This window comes from Gymnoscopelus microlampas (genome assembly GCF_963454915.1).
Source record: "Gymnoscopelus microlampas genome assembly, chromosome: 14".
Taxonomy (NCBI): domain Eukaryota; kingdom Metazoa; phylum Chordata; class Actinopteri; order Myctophiformes; family Myctophidae; genus Gymnoscopelus; species Gymnoscopelus microlampas.
In genome coordinates this window covers 21,992,414-22,010,639 of record NC_139951.1, presented here as the reverse complement: position 1 = coordinate 22,010,639, position 18,226 = coordinate 21,992,414, and the positions used below count along the sequence as shown (strand labels likewise).

The window sequence follows — 18,226 nt, the reverse complement described above, 5'->3', positions numbered from 1 at the left end:
GGACCAGAATTCCCTTGAGGTTTAGTCAGTCACTGAAATGTTTGTGATACATTGATCAATCAAGTGATGAGTCCTTGAATTCTCATACTGTCACGTTCACCGATAACTTTATGCCTGAAGAAGGTCTATGAGCTTGGAATAAAAAAATCTGTTTTTTGCACAGCGTTGAGTGTGCGGAGGCTGCCTTTTTTTGTTCATTTGCTTCCCTTTGGCTCCAGCACCTCACCCGAGTTTACTGGCAGACGAGCTGTGTTTTTTTTCGCCATTGTGCTTCCCCCAAAAATGCTTTTGTAAAGATTGTATTGTTATCATTCTTGGTGTGACAGCCCTTAACTGTTCGTTTGGTGTGTCATTTACGATAGTATGTTATGAGGAGGAGGACACATGGTGGGGGTGTGTTGCGGGGGATTTAGTTCCCTGTGTGGAGCTTGTTGACTCACATTAGTCATGCTGGGAAGGGTTGGCGGACAGCAGCATTCAGCTCACTGTGCACAGGCAAACATTTGACTCCTTCTCTCACAGGAGTTTCCCACCGACTAGCCTCGTTAGCTCACACACAGATACACACACACGGAACGTGATCATTGCTGCATAAGCGATTGCACATGGTACCTCATACTGTATGAACAGTATGAGGTACACACACACACACACACACACACACACACACACACACACACACACACACACACACACACACACACACACACACACACACACACACACACACACACACACACAGAACGTGCTACATACTGTAAATACACAGAAACAAACGCACACACTGCAGATTGTCCAGGGAGATGGATAGGGTCTGTCCCGTCTACTGGGAACTCTGGGGAGATAAAAGACGGGCATCTGGGGAAGGGAGCTGATGCAACACACACACACACACACACACACACACACACACACACACACACACACACACACACACACACACACACACACACACACACACACACACACACACACACACACACACACACACAGCTGTGTCAGCTGCTGGGGATCGTTGCTCAGTTATTTCTCTTTATTACAGAACAGCTGTTTGTCTAATTTCTGAAACATCTGTAGGCACTTCCACTCCCCCTTCTCTGTCTGTCTGTCTGTCTGTCTGTCTGTCTGTCTGTCTGTCTGTCTGTCTGTCTGTCTGTCTGTCTGTCTGTTTGTCTGTTTGTCTGTCACCATTTCTGTCTCTCGCTCTCTTACTGTCTAGTTTGTCCTCTCCTACTTCTGATTCTGCTCCATCTCTCTCTCTCTCTCTCTCCTCTTCTCTATGCTTCCTCTTCTCTATCACCCTCCGTCCCCCTCATCTCTCTCTCTGTCTTCCTATGTCTCGCATATCATCTGTGCGTTTCATTAAAAGTTGATCAGTGTGACAGGTTACAGAAATCTGTAGGAAGGGAAAAACTCTGAGCTGAGACAAATTGCTACCGCAAGAGCAACCACCAGCAACACAGGTATAATTGCTTCAGAAATGATGAGCTGTGTGTGTGTGTGTGTGTGTGTGTGTGTGTGTGTGTGTGTGTGTGTGTGTGTGTGTGTGTGTGTGTGTGTGTGTGTGTGTGTGTGTGTGTGTGTGTGTGTGTGTGTGTGTGTGTGTGTGTGTGTGTGTGTGTGTGTGTGTGTGCACGCGTGCGCGTACAGTAAGCGTGTTTTAACCTAGCGGGGGAAGATAGTTACAGAAAAAGAAAAAAAAGGGGGGTCCTAGTTTAGACCCCTCTGGGACTCCGGTCAACAAAGTGAGGGTGTAAGTGGTTAATGTGAGCGTATGTCTCAAGCGTTTTCATGACGGATATGCTTCTCTGTTGGCTTGTGTTTGTGTCCATATCTTCATGCATTGTGTGTGCGCATGCATGCATCTGTATTATGTACGCGAGGCTATGCCTGTGTGTAGGTGTGTCTTCACTGTGTGTGTGTTTGTCAAGCTTGAATTCAAGTTTGGGCGTAATTCAGTTGTCATGCCTCATGAATGTGTGTGTACAGTAAGTATGTATTTATGTATAGCAGTAATAATAGTAATAGGCTACTTACTGTTGTATACAGCGCAGTACTATTGGAGATTCAGAGGCTGGGTGATTTAATAAGCCAGGCAGCTAAGCTGAGAGCTAGGATGGTTTGTAAAATATTGGTGTAGGTATTGAGGAATTGTGCTACTTCTCTTTTTTTACTGCCTGTCTGGCTGCTGAACTGCTGCAACATTTATGTCCCACTACACTGAAGAATAGTTAAAATTGAGTTTTGTTCTGTTCTTCAGCTCTCAGAATTCGAACTCGAGCGACTAGCTGGTTGGAAGCCATTAGAGTCCTCATTCAAGAACTTTATTGTACAGGAGCGATGTATGATGGAGAGAACATGTAGAACAACGACTTTACTGTACCACTGCAAGATCCTAATGCTGTGTCATGTAGAGTTCAGCTGACACATGATTGTTGAGCATTGATTCCACAAGTTAGATTAATTTCAAGGTACGTGTGTGTGTGTGTGTGTGTGTGTGTGTGTGTGTGTGTGTGTGTGTGTGTGTGTGTGTGTGTGTGTGTGTGTGTGTGTGTGTGTGTGTGTGTGTGTGTGTGTGTGTGTGTGTGTGTGTGTGTGTGTGTGTGTGTGTGTGTGTGTGTGTGTGTGCACGCGCCATTGAATTCTTTATTGACATAGTCAAGAATAAACATGTGTTTGTTTCTCTCCTGATTGGATAAATGGTGTCCAACCTGAAAATGTAATTTCTGTTTGCTAAAGATCTATAGTGATGAGGAGACCTCTGTTACTGAACTAACTCTTAGTAACAATGATTACTACATTATAGGAATATAAACCCATTCAACACTTATTTTAACAAATAAATATCACTTGCTGCCCCTTTAAGACTTTAAGACTAGACTTCAATTGAAGTTGAGTTGTTGTTGTTTTTTGTCGACTTTTCTCTGAATCATAGATTAGGCTTTACACTGTCTAGACATTCGAGCTCTCCCCAGACTCGCCACTAAATCTAATCACACTCCAAACCATTTATATTCACACACACTCACCCTGCCCAAAGAGTATTTACCATTGGTTTATTTTAGTTTCCACAGGTGTATTTCTTTGTAGTTTGCTCTGTCCCCCCCTCTCTGTGTATGCACTCTCCTTCTCTGCTTGTTCCTGTGCAGTTTGTATTTTTCCACCCTTTGTTTTGTTTTCTGTCTTCTGCGGATATACGGATACTCTCTGCTTGTAGGCTCTCTGTTTGCACTTACCTCTGTGTAATTTGTTCTCCGTCCTCGCTGCCACCTTGTCATCAGGTATCAAGCCGTGTGCAAACAGTAACACATTTCCTCGGGATTCCATCGTGTCAGTATTTACACCAGTAGATGGGTGTAGTTTTGAGGTGCAATTCACGAGAATGCAACTATTTTACCTTGAACGTGTCATCTTTAACAGACATCATGAAATAGCCTTTTGTAAAAGTATTTTGTTCTCCAACACCGCAATATCACAAAGAAAGATAATTTATAAATAAACAAACATGCAAAATGCTGCCATTTTCCTTACCTGAAAAAGAGAAGAAAAATACTAATAATAATATATGAAATGACTGAAAAATGTTACAATGACTTCATGTTGTATTTATTTTAAAGGAATTAATGAGATGTTCCAGCATGTACCGGTGAACTTGGCTATTTGAGGTATTGGCAAGAGCAAGAGTGCATATTCAGGGCCCAGGGTGACTATTTGGCTGAGGATGATAAGTGACTCACGAACCGGTGCTAATTCCTTGGAGGCTTTCTGTTGAAGCTGGGCAACATGTGAGAGATAGACTTGGCATAACATTTCATGCCATCCAAACAAAAGTCCCAGCCGCTTATAAAAGTCAGTACTTTGCTTGTTCACACACTGGCGCTTTAGTTTCCAAATGTAGATTTGTGACAGCTCTGGAATAGCCCAGCCAGCCACCCATACTATCCTTTGTGATATATACGCAGTGTTAGTCTAGTCTAGACCCAGAGTATTTTCAATTTCCATGCAGTTGCAGTGCCAAATTGGCCTTTTTCAGCCTGCCGGAGCTTTCTAACACAACCGTTACCATATATTGCATTTTGTGAGATTTGAAACTCTGTCTTTGTCTGACACTGCATGCGGCCTATTGATGCTTGGCATGGGTAAATCCATGATTCATTCATTTTGGATAATTGCTCTGTGGGAAAGCGCTTTGGCACATGGAACGGTTGTTGGATGGCTCATTGGTCAGCGTGATCTTACAGTATGACATTTAGTAATTCTAAAACTGTCCGTTGTCTTTTTTATCTGGCCCTCCATGTCTCTGTCATCCGTAGATGATGTGTGTTCCCCTCTGAAGCCAAACGGTCAATAAACATTTAGAACTAATGAAAAAAGCTTTAAATATATTTTTTTATAAATGGGCTCATCATGGCAGCAAAATTATGGTAATTTGAAACCCAGTATCCATTTTCTGGGAGAACATTTGCCAAAAATTAGCCGATCTACAAGTTCACAATACGTTGTGAGCTTGTAGATCTAACAGCGTACAGCCAGTGCCAGCGTTTTTTTTTTTCTCAAGTACTAAGTAGTCACAAAATATTTTCCGTGAACACCGTCCTCACAGAGATCCCCTCATTACACACACAGAGGTCTCGTAGAATTGAAAAAAGAAGAAGAAAAAAAAACGGTAATCCGTTCCATAGTTGCAGCCAGTTGAAAATAGTCAAAAATACATAGTAAAAAAAAAAGTACACAGGAGCCGAGTTACAGGCCTTTAAAGTAATAAGTTAACCAGGAAGTGGATAGGAGTATAAATCTTCGAAAAATGTTATCTCCTGGTGCTGTGAAGGATTTTTTTTTTAACGGTCACTGGACGCTCCCAGCCCAAACACTAACGCTCAATGGTTGGATTATGAAAAACGGCCAGGGCCGTTTTTGGCACTCAATGTGTTAAAAGCTACACAATGTAACTTTTGTGTGTGAATAAAATGTTATTTTAAGTCAGTGGATCTTCAAAAAATATACATAAATCCGCAAATGCCCATCGATGGAGTACCCTGACGTCATCAATATGACGTCTTAGTATAGTGCTGACATCATAGACTGGCCGCTGTATTTGCACTGCAAAGTATACTTTTTACAATCTGAGTGTAAACATTTTAAAATTAACCCTCAGGAATTTCTTTGCATGTACTATGCTCTCTTGTTCTCTTTTTGGGCTCATAAATACTTCACTCTGTATCCATCTAGTCATGTTTGCCTCACCCCGCCCCCCCACCCCTGCTCCCTTCCCTCCCAGCATTCGTCTGATGTGTTAGCCTCGCGTGGGAGTGTTGAAATACTAAAGACATTAATTTGCTTTTCCCAAGGTGAAAAGAGAAACGATCTGTCTCTCTCTCTCTGTCTCTCTCGCTCTGTCTCTCTATCTCTCTGTCTTTCTCCCTCTCTCTCGCCCCCCTGAATTCCTGCCACTAAAGTTTTGTTGTTGTGTGACAGAAATCTGGTGTAAGGCCGGCACAAACTGCTCTGTCCCACTCATGGACAGCGAGAACCAATGACATAAAGTCCTTACCAGATAATTATGAAGCGGTCTACAGTACGACACTTTGGATGACATAATCCGAAACACAGAAGCAACCAAAAAGCACCTGGGCTGCCAGACAAATTGTAGTTTTCAGCACCATGAACAGCAACTCCACATGGGATTTCATTGTACGCAGTTGCACACAGGTCTGCAGGCAAGGAGACCTGCTTTGAATTACTTTCTTGTTCCATATTGTTCCAACCTCCCATACCCCTGAATTTAGAATTGTATAACATAAGAAATCATACTTTAATTGTAAAAAGTACAATTCAATTCAAATGAGCTTTATTGGCATGAGAAAAATATACGTTTACATTGCCGAAACAAAACATAATAAAAAAATTTAGGAAAAAAATGGGGAAAGTATGTACAGTTAGAGGGGGTACAGCATTTTGTTAAACGTAGCTGGGTCACATTGCAACGTTATATACAGTAGTACATGTTATATAGGGTATGAAGCTTTTTTAAATAACAGCAATGTTTTGCAGTCACTTTTGGGATAAATACTGTAGCAGCATTTTCCCAAAACTATTTGATTAGTATACAAAAAAGCCAAAGATTTAAAATCTGGTCTATGTCAGAGGTCCACTCGGTACAGATAACACAATGGTTAGTAGTCCTTAGGGTGGTTGTATTCCATTGGCTAACCTTCTTTTATCGCAACAGTTCACAAATCTTGCTGCTGTGTTCGCACATTGTTGTATTTTGCCCAGCAGTTTTCAAACTCACTTTGGGTGTATGTATTCTGTGGGAGGTATGTGTTTCTGATGTCTTGGTATAGTGGGCAGGTGGTTAGGAAGTGTAGCTCTGTTTCCACCACATTTTGTGTGCAGTGGGTGCATAGTTTGTCTTTCCTTGGGAGCAGGGTCTGTCTGTCTGTCTATTGCAAGGCTGTGTTCACTGAGTCTGTACCTAGTCAAGGCTTTCCTTAGTTTTGGGTCATTCACTGTGCTCAGGTGTTCTGCCAATGTATATTCTCTATTTAGGGCTAAATATAGCATTCCATTTTGCTTTGGTTTCGGGTTGTCTCTTTCCACTATGTCGGGTAGCGTTATTTTTGTTTTCTTATTATCTGGTTAAGTTCAATAGGTTTTCCGTCCCTGAACAGCTGACTAAGGGGGCATCCCTGTAGGTTTTCTCTATGGTTGAGGGCTATGTTATGGAGCGTGTCTGGGTTGCTTTCTTTTAGGTGGTTATTGTTAAAGTAATACTAGGTAACGTTTTCAGTAAAACTAAAGTTAAATTGTATATCTTTTGTGAGTGGCAAATGTTTCACAACACCCACTCCAAGAATTTCACCCCCGAAAGCCTTTTATTTATATATTTTCTATTGAACGCCGTCGAGCATGACTTTCCCTCGAAAATGGAAGCGGAAATCCACGGGGTTCCTGTTTGGCCAGGAACTACCGCGCCGGTTTCCTGTTTGGCCAGGAACTACCGCGCTAATAACAAAAGGAAACTCACACTGATTTTAAGAGATTGTATGATTTGAAGAACGAAAAAAAACAGAAAAAGAAAACACAGCTCACGGTAACTAAAGCTCCACTGGCTAAGAGAAACGATCCACAGATCGTATAAAACAATTAAAAGAACGCTTTTTGAAACACTTCCGTCTTCCGGTGAAAACGAATGGAATTCTGGGTAACAGAGGATAAACGAACGGCCTGCAGTGACGGTAATGACCAGCAGAGGCTGCTAAAAGTCGTTTTTTGGAAATTTGCACAGAACAACTTTAAAGAATGTAAATGCTCTCTTCTTAATTTTGATAGTAGTTAGCAAAAAAGTACAACTACCGGTACTGGCATTCACACCACAACAATTAAATGCAGTGCTAATTCATTCACACATATCACTACGCTGATGTGCCACACGCCACACTATGTCTTTGTTCATAGTGTATTCATATGTGTTCATGCTTATTTTCTTGTGTATGATGGAGTCACTTGCATTTCCGTGTTGTTTTTTTGTTTTCTAACATGGTGACAGCTTTATATACATTCGGTGCCATATCTTCGATTATTTCCATGAGCATGCAGCAGCAGGGTTCCTCCTAAGCAGTTTGCCGGCTGTCCTGCTAATGTGTATATTATACAGAGTGTTGTCTTCAGACTCAGAGCTGCTGGGCATTGTGGTGTTGTCTGGGTGTTTTAATAGCAACGACAGGCGATGGCAGGTGCCAGCGTTCATCGCCGGAAGACAACACAACGCGTGTAATTGCCAGAACGCCACCTCTGCTTGTACACCGCCCACCTCTGCTCATAAATGGGTGTGAAACATGTGGCTCGCGCCTCATGTCAAAATATCATTGTTGGTGTCAACATTGCTGTTGCTTTCTTTCTCTCTGTCTTTTGTTTGTTTCCCTCAGTATCCCTCGCTCCCTTTCTCATATCTCTCTTCCGGTCTCTCTTGTTGTCCCTCCCTTTTACCCCCTCTGTCTGTCTGTCACATTTGTATTTTTGTGTGTATTGTAATACACTACACTACTAGCTTGAGTATCGAGGATGGTGGTAGGTAGGAACACTCAGCAGTCAACTTGATTTTGTCTAGGTGAATATTCACAGTGCAGCCAAAATAACAATACAAAGAAAATAACTTGGAAAATGTGGTGATATGGAACAACAGCTCCTTACAGCTACACACTGACATCCCAACACAACTTAGAATGAACCAAACAAAAGGAACATCAGCTGCACCCATGTCTACACGCTGATGTCCAACTCCATCTAACTATATAAATGGCGAGCAACTTCCGCACCCTGGGTGCGACACCCCACAGCTCTGTTATCGAATAAACAACGCACCGCCAGACCACATGTCGCCAACTGACTCGCCACGGCGGCCGCGCTGAATTTACGCGTCGCGTAGGGGACCTCTCATTGCTCACTACACCTTTTCCACCGCGCAACATAATTAATTCTACTCACCAAATGTCGGACAAAACGGAAGGGGAGGCAGCTTCGTACCGTTTACCGTGCACACCACCGACGCCGCACGGCGACGGGTTTCGCCGAAACAACACGAGCGGCCGCCATTACACTCTGCCCATGTCCTCCACAACAGCACACACACAGCTCCTTTGCTTCAACCCCCCCCCCTTCTTACGTACCTCCTTTGTTCCACCCAGGCCGTTACTTTCACTTCACTCATGTCTCGATCACAATATGTCCGTCCTTCACGTGCCATGTTCATCCCAAACACAAAAACAAACAGCCACCGCCACAGCACAGCACGCTGCCCAGGCTAAGCTGGTAAACAAACCTGCCTAGGTTCATGACACCACAGGACTCGACAGTGATGTCATCATTATGCAACCCGGAAGTACAAATACCAAGGATAGCTCAGTGATGTCAGTCGGGTTGCCAAGTTTGCTGCCAGGTTTTAAAAAACAAGCGACAGAAACAAGCAAACCGTGCATGAAAAAACAAAAAACTGCCGAAGGGCTCCGCCATGTTCCAGGGGGGTCCCCGGGGGTCCCAACACTCACAGGGGTCGGCGGACCACCAGGGGGTCCGCGGACCACCAAAGTAACAATCACTATTAACATTTTTTCCATTTTTTTTTTTTTTTTTTTTTTTTTTTTTTTGACACTTTTACTCCGGCGATTTGGGTACCCCAATATACACGCACCCACGCTGGGCCCCGTGCGCGGCTGGGGTTGAGGGGGGCGTAGCCCCCCGAAACTCTAGTTTATAATAAATCAAGCAAAAGGCACGTGTTTGTGGTAGCATGGCCTCACCTCACCGCTTATATAGGGTGTTCATTTCTCACCCAGACTTCTTCATTGTGTACCATAACACAGGAGGATTCTGTACACGGTAACCTTGATACAAGGACATAATTTACCATTCTTGTATTCATTTACAAGCAGTTTTGCACATCTACTGTAAATAACTCTCTAAATGCTAAGCAATCCTAGGAAGGAACCAACATTTATAATATTGAAACCTGCCACATAATAAAGGTACCATAGCACAATGAACACATGTAGAAAAATGCAATGTGTAAGATGATCCTGTAATGGACAAGTGGTGAATAACAGCGTGCTTTCACCCACTTTGTCACAGTTTTATACTGTGATATCCTTCTGTATTCACTGTTGTGTGTCTGTTTGTGTGCATGGATGCTTGTATTTGTGTTGGTGAAGGTCTGGTGAGGTTTTGAGGTAAGATGTTTAAGTCTGCTGGTCTTTCTTTTCTCTCCTCTGCAGCTCTTCCCATGTTGCAGTCCAGTGAAGACCAGGCCCCTGTCTCTCAGAGCAAGTCCTTGGGTGACATCGAAGAGCTCGCTGCCAGCTATGAACGCAAACTAATAGAGGTCAGTGTTGTACCTCGATCTATCCCTGTGTTACGGTAGCTAATGTAACTAATGTTAATAAGAGTAACCTGTAGATGGGTAGACTTATACAATGAACCGCCATCATGCCAGTATCCTTTTTTCGTTCTGCATGCAGTAGCTTCGAATATAGAAGAAATCCTTGATGCATATAGCCTTCATCTTGAATACAAAAAAAGTATATTTTAACACAGACTGCTTGGGTCTTTAGATTTTCCCTTCCAAGGCCTGAACAGAAATCAATCAAACATGCAGTAAAAGGAGAGACGTCTACAGTGGCTCCATCCATCTGCTATGTCCTTATATCATTTGCACAGTAAAACTCCTAAAGTTATGCTGGTACTGTCCAGATATTACTCTTCTGCTTGAACTTAATTCACGATGAAGGCTGTTATTCTCTAACCGTTATATATCTAATGGTTGACTCGAGAAACACATTGATTGAAAAAAGAAAAAAGGGAATACAAAGCGAGGAGTCAAAGGGAGAAGCAAGCAGCCAAAAGAAGAGGTTTTTAAAAGTCGATCCAGGTGAGTGGACAGGAAATCCTTTGGGCCAGCCAAGAGCTGTGAGGAGAGAGCCTCAAAGACAAGATGAGAAATCCTCACCAAGCCACCATGACTTTGAGGAAGCGCAAGTGTGCTTTCTGAAGTAGTGTTTGATCCATCACTTAACATTCATCTGGCTTCATACACGTACTACAAACCCTCACTGGAATATGAGTGTTATAGGTATTTTTTAGGTCAGTAATATGCTTGAATCCTTTTTGTACAATGGAAAAGAAAGTAACTATTCTTGCTCTGAGCTATGTGCTAAAGATCACACTAGAAAGAAAGCATGGCTTTTGAATCAAATGGTAGTTCAAGGTGCTTGAAACCCTAGGCTGATTTAGTACTATACTGTTTATTTTCCAGTTCAGGTTAAAAACTACAGCAGAAAACTTGGCCGTCTATAAGCAACGCAGGCTCAACTAATTCAATTAATAAGTGTGTTAGATTATGGTGTGCCCAGAGCCATGGGTAGTCAACAGGTCTAACACACCCATTATGAATTGTATTAGCTGCTGCAACTGTGTTGCTTACATCATGGTGTACCGTAAGGTTAGTCTTATGCAGGCTGCCATGTTTTTAAATGGTTGTAGTTTGTAACGTGAACTTGAAAACAGACTGCAAAATCGCTGTATGGTTTCATCCGCATTTAGCACAAATTGCCAGGTGCTGAAAAAATTGTGAAAACCTCTAGAACCTCCAATTTATTTTCCTGGTCCCTAAGTTGTCTTCACTGGACAGGTGGAATATACATATTTCAAAAACGGCTGTATTAACAACAGCATTGCAGGTGGTGATGGAAGCTGTTGCAAGCTTGCTGTTTGGATCGTGTGACAACTCCGTAACCCTGCCAGATTGTTACATCACTGGCAAAGAAAGAGGGAGAGATGGAGGAACAATGTGTCTGTGTATTCTAACAGGGCCGGGGAGGCATCCTCTTGAATTATTCAATCCCCCGTTTTTCTATTTCTTTAATAAGAAATAATTTCGCCTGTGTTTATTCATTTATTTATTTATTTTCGCGGGGAAAACCGTCTCTTCAATTATTCATGTATTGTACATGTGTGTAATGCATTTTTCATGCCGTTTACTTATTTATCCATTCATTTGCTTAGCTGTCGGTCTCAATAGGGCCTTCCTGAGTGAGCAAGCTGGTCCCAAGCACTATTTGTCACCATCGACCTTGTGCGCTTCTCAAGTCCCCAGTCCAACCAAGCAATTTTCAAAACAGACCTTGAGCGCAGGCACACTTTTGCCCTCCCTCTATGTATCAAGTCGTCTTGCCATTTTGTGGTCTTTTTGAGAAGTGTCACAATCTAGGGAAAGACATTGATAGCTGTGCTACGTGCTAGCCCGGGTTCCGTGTCGGCCACTAAATGTTACCAACTCCCGAGACACAAAGTGCAAAACAATGCAGTGCGGTGGATTGTTGGATTGTCCTCATTAGCATCCTCCCACTGGCCTTTCCACACAGTTAACGACACAGTTACAGCAGCAGATGCTGGACTGTTCACTCATAGTTTGTGGACATAGTCACATTAGTATGGGATGAGTGCGAAGACTGTTGGAGCGCAGGGGCAGAGAGGTTTGATATTGATCACATGGAAATGTCACATCAAATCCCAGGCTGATACACATAGAAGTCTGGTGGTTTCAGTATCAGAGGCATATTGGACACCAAAACGTTCTGACAACACGTGTAATTACGCTGTAAAGTCCAACTTTAATGATGCTTCCCATTGCATTTTAGTGTCCGTCTTAGCATTTGAGGCAATTCTTCGGATGGACAGATACACACACACACACACACACACACACACACACACACACACACACACACACACACACACACACACATTTCTTATGCTCCCTCCCTCTCCTCTACCAATATCTTCTCCCTCTGTACATTCTTGGACCCTTCTCACTGTCCCTTCCTCTCCCAAACGGTACCCTTTCCACCCCCTCTTTGTCGCCTGTGTGTATGTGGGGGGGGGGGGGGTCACATGGGTTCGCACCCCATCAATATGCATAATTTTTAGGCCTCAGTGCATTTGAGGAGAAGCAAGTGGGAAGGTGTTGTCTGTTTTGTACAGTATGTCGATGTGTTTTAGTGTGCATTTGTCATTGTGAGTGCACTGGTATGTGTGCATTATGTATTCATGTTATGTATGTGTGTTTGTGCGTGTGGGAGCACATTGAATGTCATGGCTGTTAGTTATCAGTGACTGTGAGGCCGTGGGTGAAATAAGTACAGTCTTGTGTGTGTGTGTGTGTGTGTGTGTGTGTGTGTGTGTGTGTGTGTGTGTGTGTGTGTGTGTGTGTGTGTGTGTGTGTGTGTGTGTGTGTGTGTGTGTGTGTGTGTGTGTGTGTGTGTGTGTGTGTGTGTGTGTGCGTGCGTGCGTGCGTGCGTGCGCGCGCGCGTGCGTGCGTGTAATTACACAAAAATAATTGCATGGTGAGAATAAATAAAGGAAAGAAATACAAAGAATGATGGACAGAAAGAAGGAAAGACCAGTATAGCAAAAAACACAATACTGTAAATATACAAGTACTCACACTTCCACAATCACATGTTATCTGATATATGGTTAGATACAGTAGATCTTTATTGATCCCGTGGGAAATTGTCATAGCAGCACTGCTTTAAGGATGAAACAAAGATACAGGTAAGTGTAGAGAACAAGTACAACACTAGTAAAAAAATTGCATAGCAATATAATAGATGACTTAAACATCCGACCTGGCCCTTGGCACCTGGGCTCGTCATCAGTAGGTAGAAGTAGAGGCGTAGTTATGGTTTGCATTCTGTCACTCATAAAAACGGCATATAAAGTGTCGGCTTGCTCACCTGGAATCACCCTGGCCTCTCTTTGACCTCACAATTTTGTTTCACAATTGAGGACATACTGTACCTAACTCAGGAGCTAATTTGATATGGATCTCTATTGACTGGATAAACAGTGAACTGGTCTGTGCGCTGCTTTCTAGGAACACCCAGATTCAGGCAAAACTGGGCTCCCAGCTGCATCATAAGAGTGTCACCGTGTTCTACCGCCGTCTCCAGACGGTAGCTCAAAGTAGCTCGCCGTCTCTAGCTCATAGGCAGGATCCTCCCAACCCAGATTTTTGGCAGACGTTGCAGTCAAACCCAATTAAGCAAACACACCCAAACAAGGATTCCCCCCCGACACGCACGCACGCACCCACACACACACACACACACACACACACACACACACACACACACACACACACACACACACACACACACACACACACACACACACACACACACACGCACAAACACAAGACAGACTAGACTGTTCACTGCATCAAAATCTTATTTTACCCCAGCGCTGGATTTTCACATAGTGTTGTACTGTTAGAAGGAGTAAACGCGGCTGCTGTAAGTGAACTGTGCAGGGTGGTGGAGATGTGGGTCGCTGCATCCTGGGGGGCTGGGGTTGTGCGGGTGGGGCGACAGAGCCTCCCTTTGATCCATGAGGCTCATTAATTATCCATGAAACAACAACAACAAACGAGAATAGCAATTACATAAGAACCACTGGCAATTAGAATTTGGGACCCCTGCTCGGAGAGGAGGCGCGGTAGCAACCTGCCCGGACAGGAAAGAAAAAAAACCCAAGAAAAAAACAAAGGCGGGAAAAACAAAACAAAAATGCCAGCGCAATGTCTGATGTTGTTAATGTGATTAATGTCGGCCTAGAAATGCCAAAATAAAGAATGAAAGCAAAACACTCGCACTGTTGTTGATGTGCATTTCAGTTTATTGTTGATGTTCAGCATAGTCTATTGAGACGAGACTTTAAAATACCAAACATTTACAGAGACAATTCCCTTTTTAGTCTGTTTTGTTTTTCACGGTGTCCTACAATTCCCATGATAGATTTTGTGGGCAAGCACTGGCCTGACATGCCCAAATGGTCTGTGGGTGCAATTACATCAGTGTGATTCAATTCATATCTTCACAATCTGCTATTTTCAAAATGTTTGACAATGTGCTTTTAGTTGCAACCACTTTCATTGATGTCAAATTCAAGCTGGGAAGTAGTATGTAGTTTGTTTATATTGCACACAAAGAGTCCATGCTCTCGTTCCTTTTTCTACTTAGTACTGTATGTAGATTTACACTTAGTAACTTGACTTGGTGTGTGGATACATGTAATGACAGTATAAAGTACTGTACATGCATAATATCAGATAGATAGATACATGCATGTACCCATTGGGTACCGGCCTGCTCGGGAACGATGCAAGTCGGGAATGCATGCCCCACCCAGCTTGAGTGGCCGGTCTGACTGGAACTACAGGAAACATGGGCTGTAGTCCATTGTAGTCAAGAAAGAACTGAGATTCACGTCTGTGATATCACAGGTGTGGAAGTCACGTTCAAAATAAAATAATATAAAAACACAGAAAGAAAACGATAAATAAATCTAAAATCGAAATAAAATAAATCTTGTTTATCCAATTTTGGGCGGGAACCCCTATTTGTAACTATGCCTTTCAGGACGGGAACCCCTTTTGGGGTTCCTGTTGCTATGTACTGTATATAGCAACACACATTTGTTGTAATTTTTTTTTTTTTTTAAAGATTTGTTTGTGGTAGATTTTTATTATTTTTCATTGAAGAGGGACAGGGAAAGTAGTCTGACAGGAAGAATGGGGAGAGAGATGGGGGGAAGACATGCAGGAAAGGCCGACGGGAACGGGACGCGAACCCGCGGCACACTGCTATTAAGGATTTTCAACCAGGGTGCCTAGACCGCGACGCCACGGTCTAGGCCCATTTGTTGTAATTTTTGAAGACATATTTGAAGTTTTTAAAAATCCCAGATTGTTGACATGTAAGAGGTACTTAGAGCACAGCGAGGAGACACTTGAACACAGAACAAAGAATCACAAGCCATTGTCCCGGCCTTCTGATGCAAGTTGTTATAAAATACCCTCCCCCTGCATGCATGCGTGTGCGTGCACGCACGCATGCACGCACGCACGCACACACTCACACGCACACAAACATAAACTAAAGCCTGAGTTATATATATAGTTGCGCGTGGTTGTAGTGCACCAAAATTATCCGATCTACAAGCTCAAAGTGCGTCACAGCAAGTCGCGGAGATAAGAGAGATCCTTGGGTCATAACTGTATTTCTGGTAATTACTCCATATATGCCCTAGTATCACAGGAACATTGTCTGATTACTGTGACCCTCGTGACTGACTGCTTGCTATTAGTAGCTTTAATGTTGGTGAATCAGGAACTGAAGCTCATTATACAGCTGCCGTTCATGTAGGTCGCCCTGGATAACGACCTCTGCTTCAAAGCCTAACATGTTGAAATTATGGATATTGCCTATGTCCTAGAACACAGTCCAAGCTTGGCTAATTCCTTATGGAATGAATGAAAACTAAGGGCAAGAGGGGTGGGATCTCCACACAAGCCCAAAACAAACCCACCAAAGGCCGGGTGCGTGCAGCCGTGCATGTTGATAAAGGATCATTTTCTATTCAATTCTCCAGGGAAGCGTGGAAGAAAAAAGAAATTCAAACAGTCTCTCGACTCGTTTATATTCACATACTGTACACAGAAGAAGGCGACACAGGAGGCGCCGTACGAAATGACCACCTTGTTTGAGCGGTGGCCCAATCTCTGTCACTCCAAATGCTTTTGGCAGCTTGTAAACAGGGAGGACGTGTGCTAGAGACGGCCACGGTTCTTCTGAAGCATTCACCCTGTTCATTCACATGAAAACAGCCTGAAATTTTAAGCTGACAGGTTTTACATCGGAGTGTAGAGAACATCGAAAGAATGCTCCTCTCATCCAAATCCTTTGCAGAGCTCTGTGTTGTTTGATGAAAAGCCTTGTATGATGGGACCTAGTGTATATATAGCTGTGACTACACACACTTTCTTCTACTCCCTTTCTCCCCCACAGAGGGGGGCTCTGTCCATCTGTTCCCTTTCATTCCTTTGCCCTCCTACTCCTCTACTCTCTTTCACTCATTCCTGAGTGGACAGCACAGCTTGTGATACATAATCTAAACCCATCCTCTTGTTGAGGATGGGTTTTTGTCCCTCCTCTCCTCCCTCGTGTCCTCTCTTTCTCAGTCTCTTCCTGTGAGTCAGTAGGCCTTTCTCATTTCTCAGTGCACACATCATCGATTCCTTGCCTCCGCTCAGGTCTTAGTCCCGAGAAGGAGTTGCCGAGGAAGCAAGGAAAAAGGACACGAGAAGAGTGGAGCCAAGGCAACCTTTAACAAAATGAGGCGTCCTTGTTCGGAACTGTCATGTCAAAGCGACTTTACTTAAATATAATGTGGGGCACAGCTGCATCATCTGTTGTTTTGTCATAGCCTACCTCTGTATTTAATTATCTCTGTCAGAGCAGAGGAGCATAACAGTGTTCATGACACGCCTGAAGTAAAAAATATATATATATTGGGCAAACTTGCATTTTGCTTTCTGGTTGTCCAAGCAGGCAAGTGGGTTTTGCAGTTATTGTTTTTCTGTTTTGAGTGTTTTTAGAGACTGGGATCAACCTCCTTTTGTTTGCTATTCATATTAGCTATATCTGTTCATAAACACTCAAAAGTCTCGACGACTCTCTCTGCTTAGAGCACTCTCTCTCTCCCTCGCATTGTCTCCAACACATAAACATGCACCAGCTGTCCAATCCCTTCCTGGCATACAGCGGCAGCGAGAAAAAAAGTGATTAAAATGTGTTTCAATCAGACTATCCTGAGTCTGACCCGCCATGAGCAACAGCAAACTGAGCAGTCTCCCCTCAAATATTAGATAATAAATAGAAGATATTGGCATATCTGCACGCCTGCCACAGACAGACAGACAGACAGACAGAGACCGCCCACACAACCTTTTTTAACTAAAGTAACATAGTCAAAAACCTGGAAGACAGCTCACTCTAAAGACATCTTGTTTGAGCATAACAACCTCAGTGCCTTCAGACAGCCTGTGTATGACATATGTCAACACTTGTCTTACGTGTATGAGACAGCTTTTACTCTTTCTCCCCGTCTGTCCTCATGTTATCCTCTCTGTCTCTGTCTTTCCATCCATCTCCCACTCTGGCTTTTTCTGTCTGTCCCTCTGTTGTTCTATATCTCTGGATTCTTCAGATGTTTATTCAGGCCAGCTCAGCTTAGCTCAGCTCAGATACTGTGTAGCCTGGCTAGCCACAGCAGGGAGCTGAGGAGAGGACAGGCACAGTGTGGAGAGAAGATGAGAGGTTGGTTGTGAACAGAAGAGGACGTGGTGACATTGTTGAGATTATATGTACATACTGTACTGTGTGTGTGTGTGTGTGTGTGTGTGTGTGTGTGTGTGTGTGTGTGTGTGTGTGTGTGTGTGTGTGTGTGTGTGTGTGTGTGTGTGTTACTGACTTGAGTGACAGAAAGGGAGAGTAACTGAGGGTGAGAGACGGAGAGAAATAGTGAAATGTGTCTGCATCACATGTCTGACAGGAAGCCTCCAAGACTCAAGCATTTCTAAAGGTTGTGTCCCCTATCCCTGCATGCACACACACTGTAGGTACAGGAATTCTTTCAGTCTCCTTAGCTTCAAAATGTGAAAAAATTGTAAAACCACACTTTGCCTGTATTCGTGGCATACAAGATACAGTATTTGACTCAAAATTTTACCAATATCACTGACTGAGGGAGGAAGAACTGTGTATCACAATTTAATTTATTATTGAATTATTTCTGTGTTCATTTATTTGTTTTGTTGCTGTTTTTGAGTGTT

The 18,226-nt window shown here is 43.2% G+C and overlaps 1 protein-coding gene across 1 annotated transcript in view; it reads left to right on the top strand.

The window, feature by feature from the left end:
* Positions 1-18,226, top strand: part of snx29 (sorting nexin 29) — a 152,808-nt gene that overhangs the window by 71,437 nt on the left and 63,145 nt on the right. Inside the window, exon 15 of the mRNA XM_084077833.1 lies at positions 9,771-9,877. Within this exon, the coding sequence (XP_083933959.1) occupies positions 9,771-9,877 (107 nt within the window). The remainder of the gene's footprint in view (positions 1-9,770; positions 9,878-18,226) is intronic.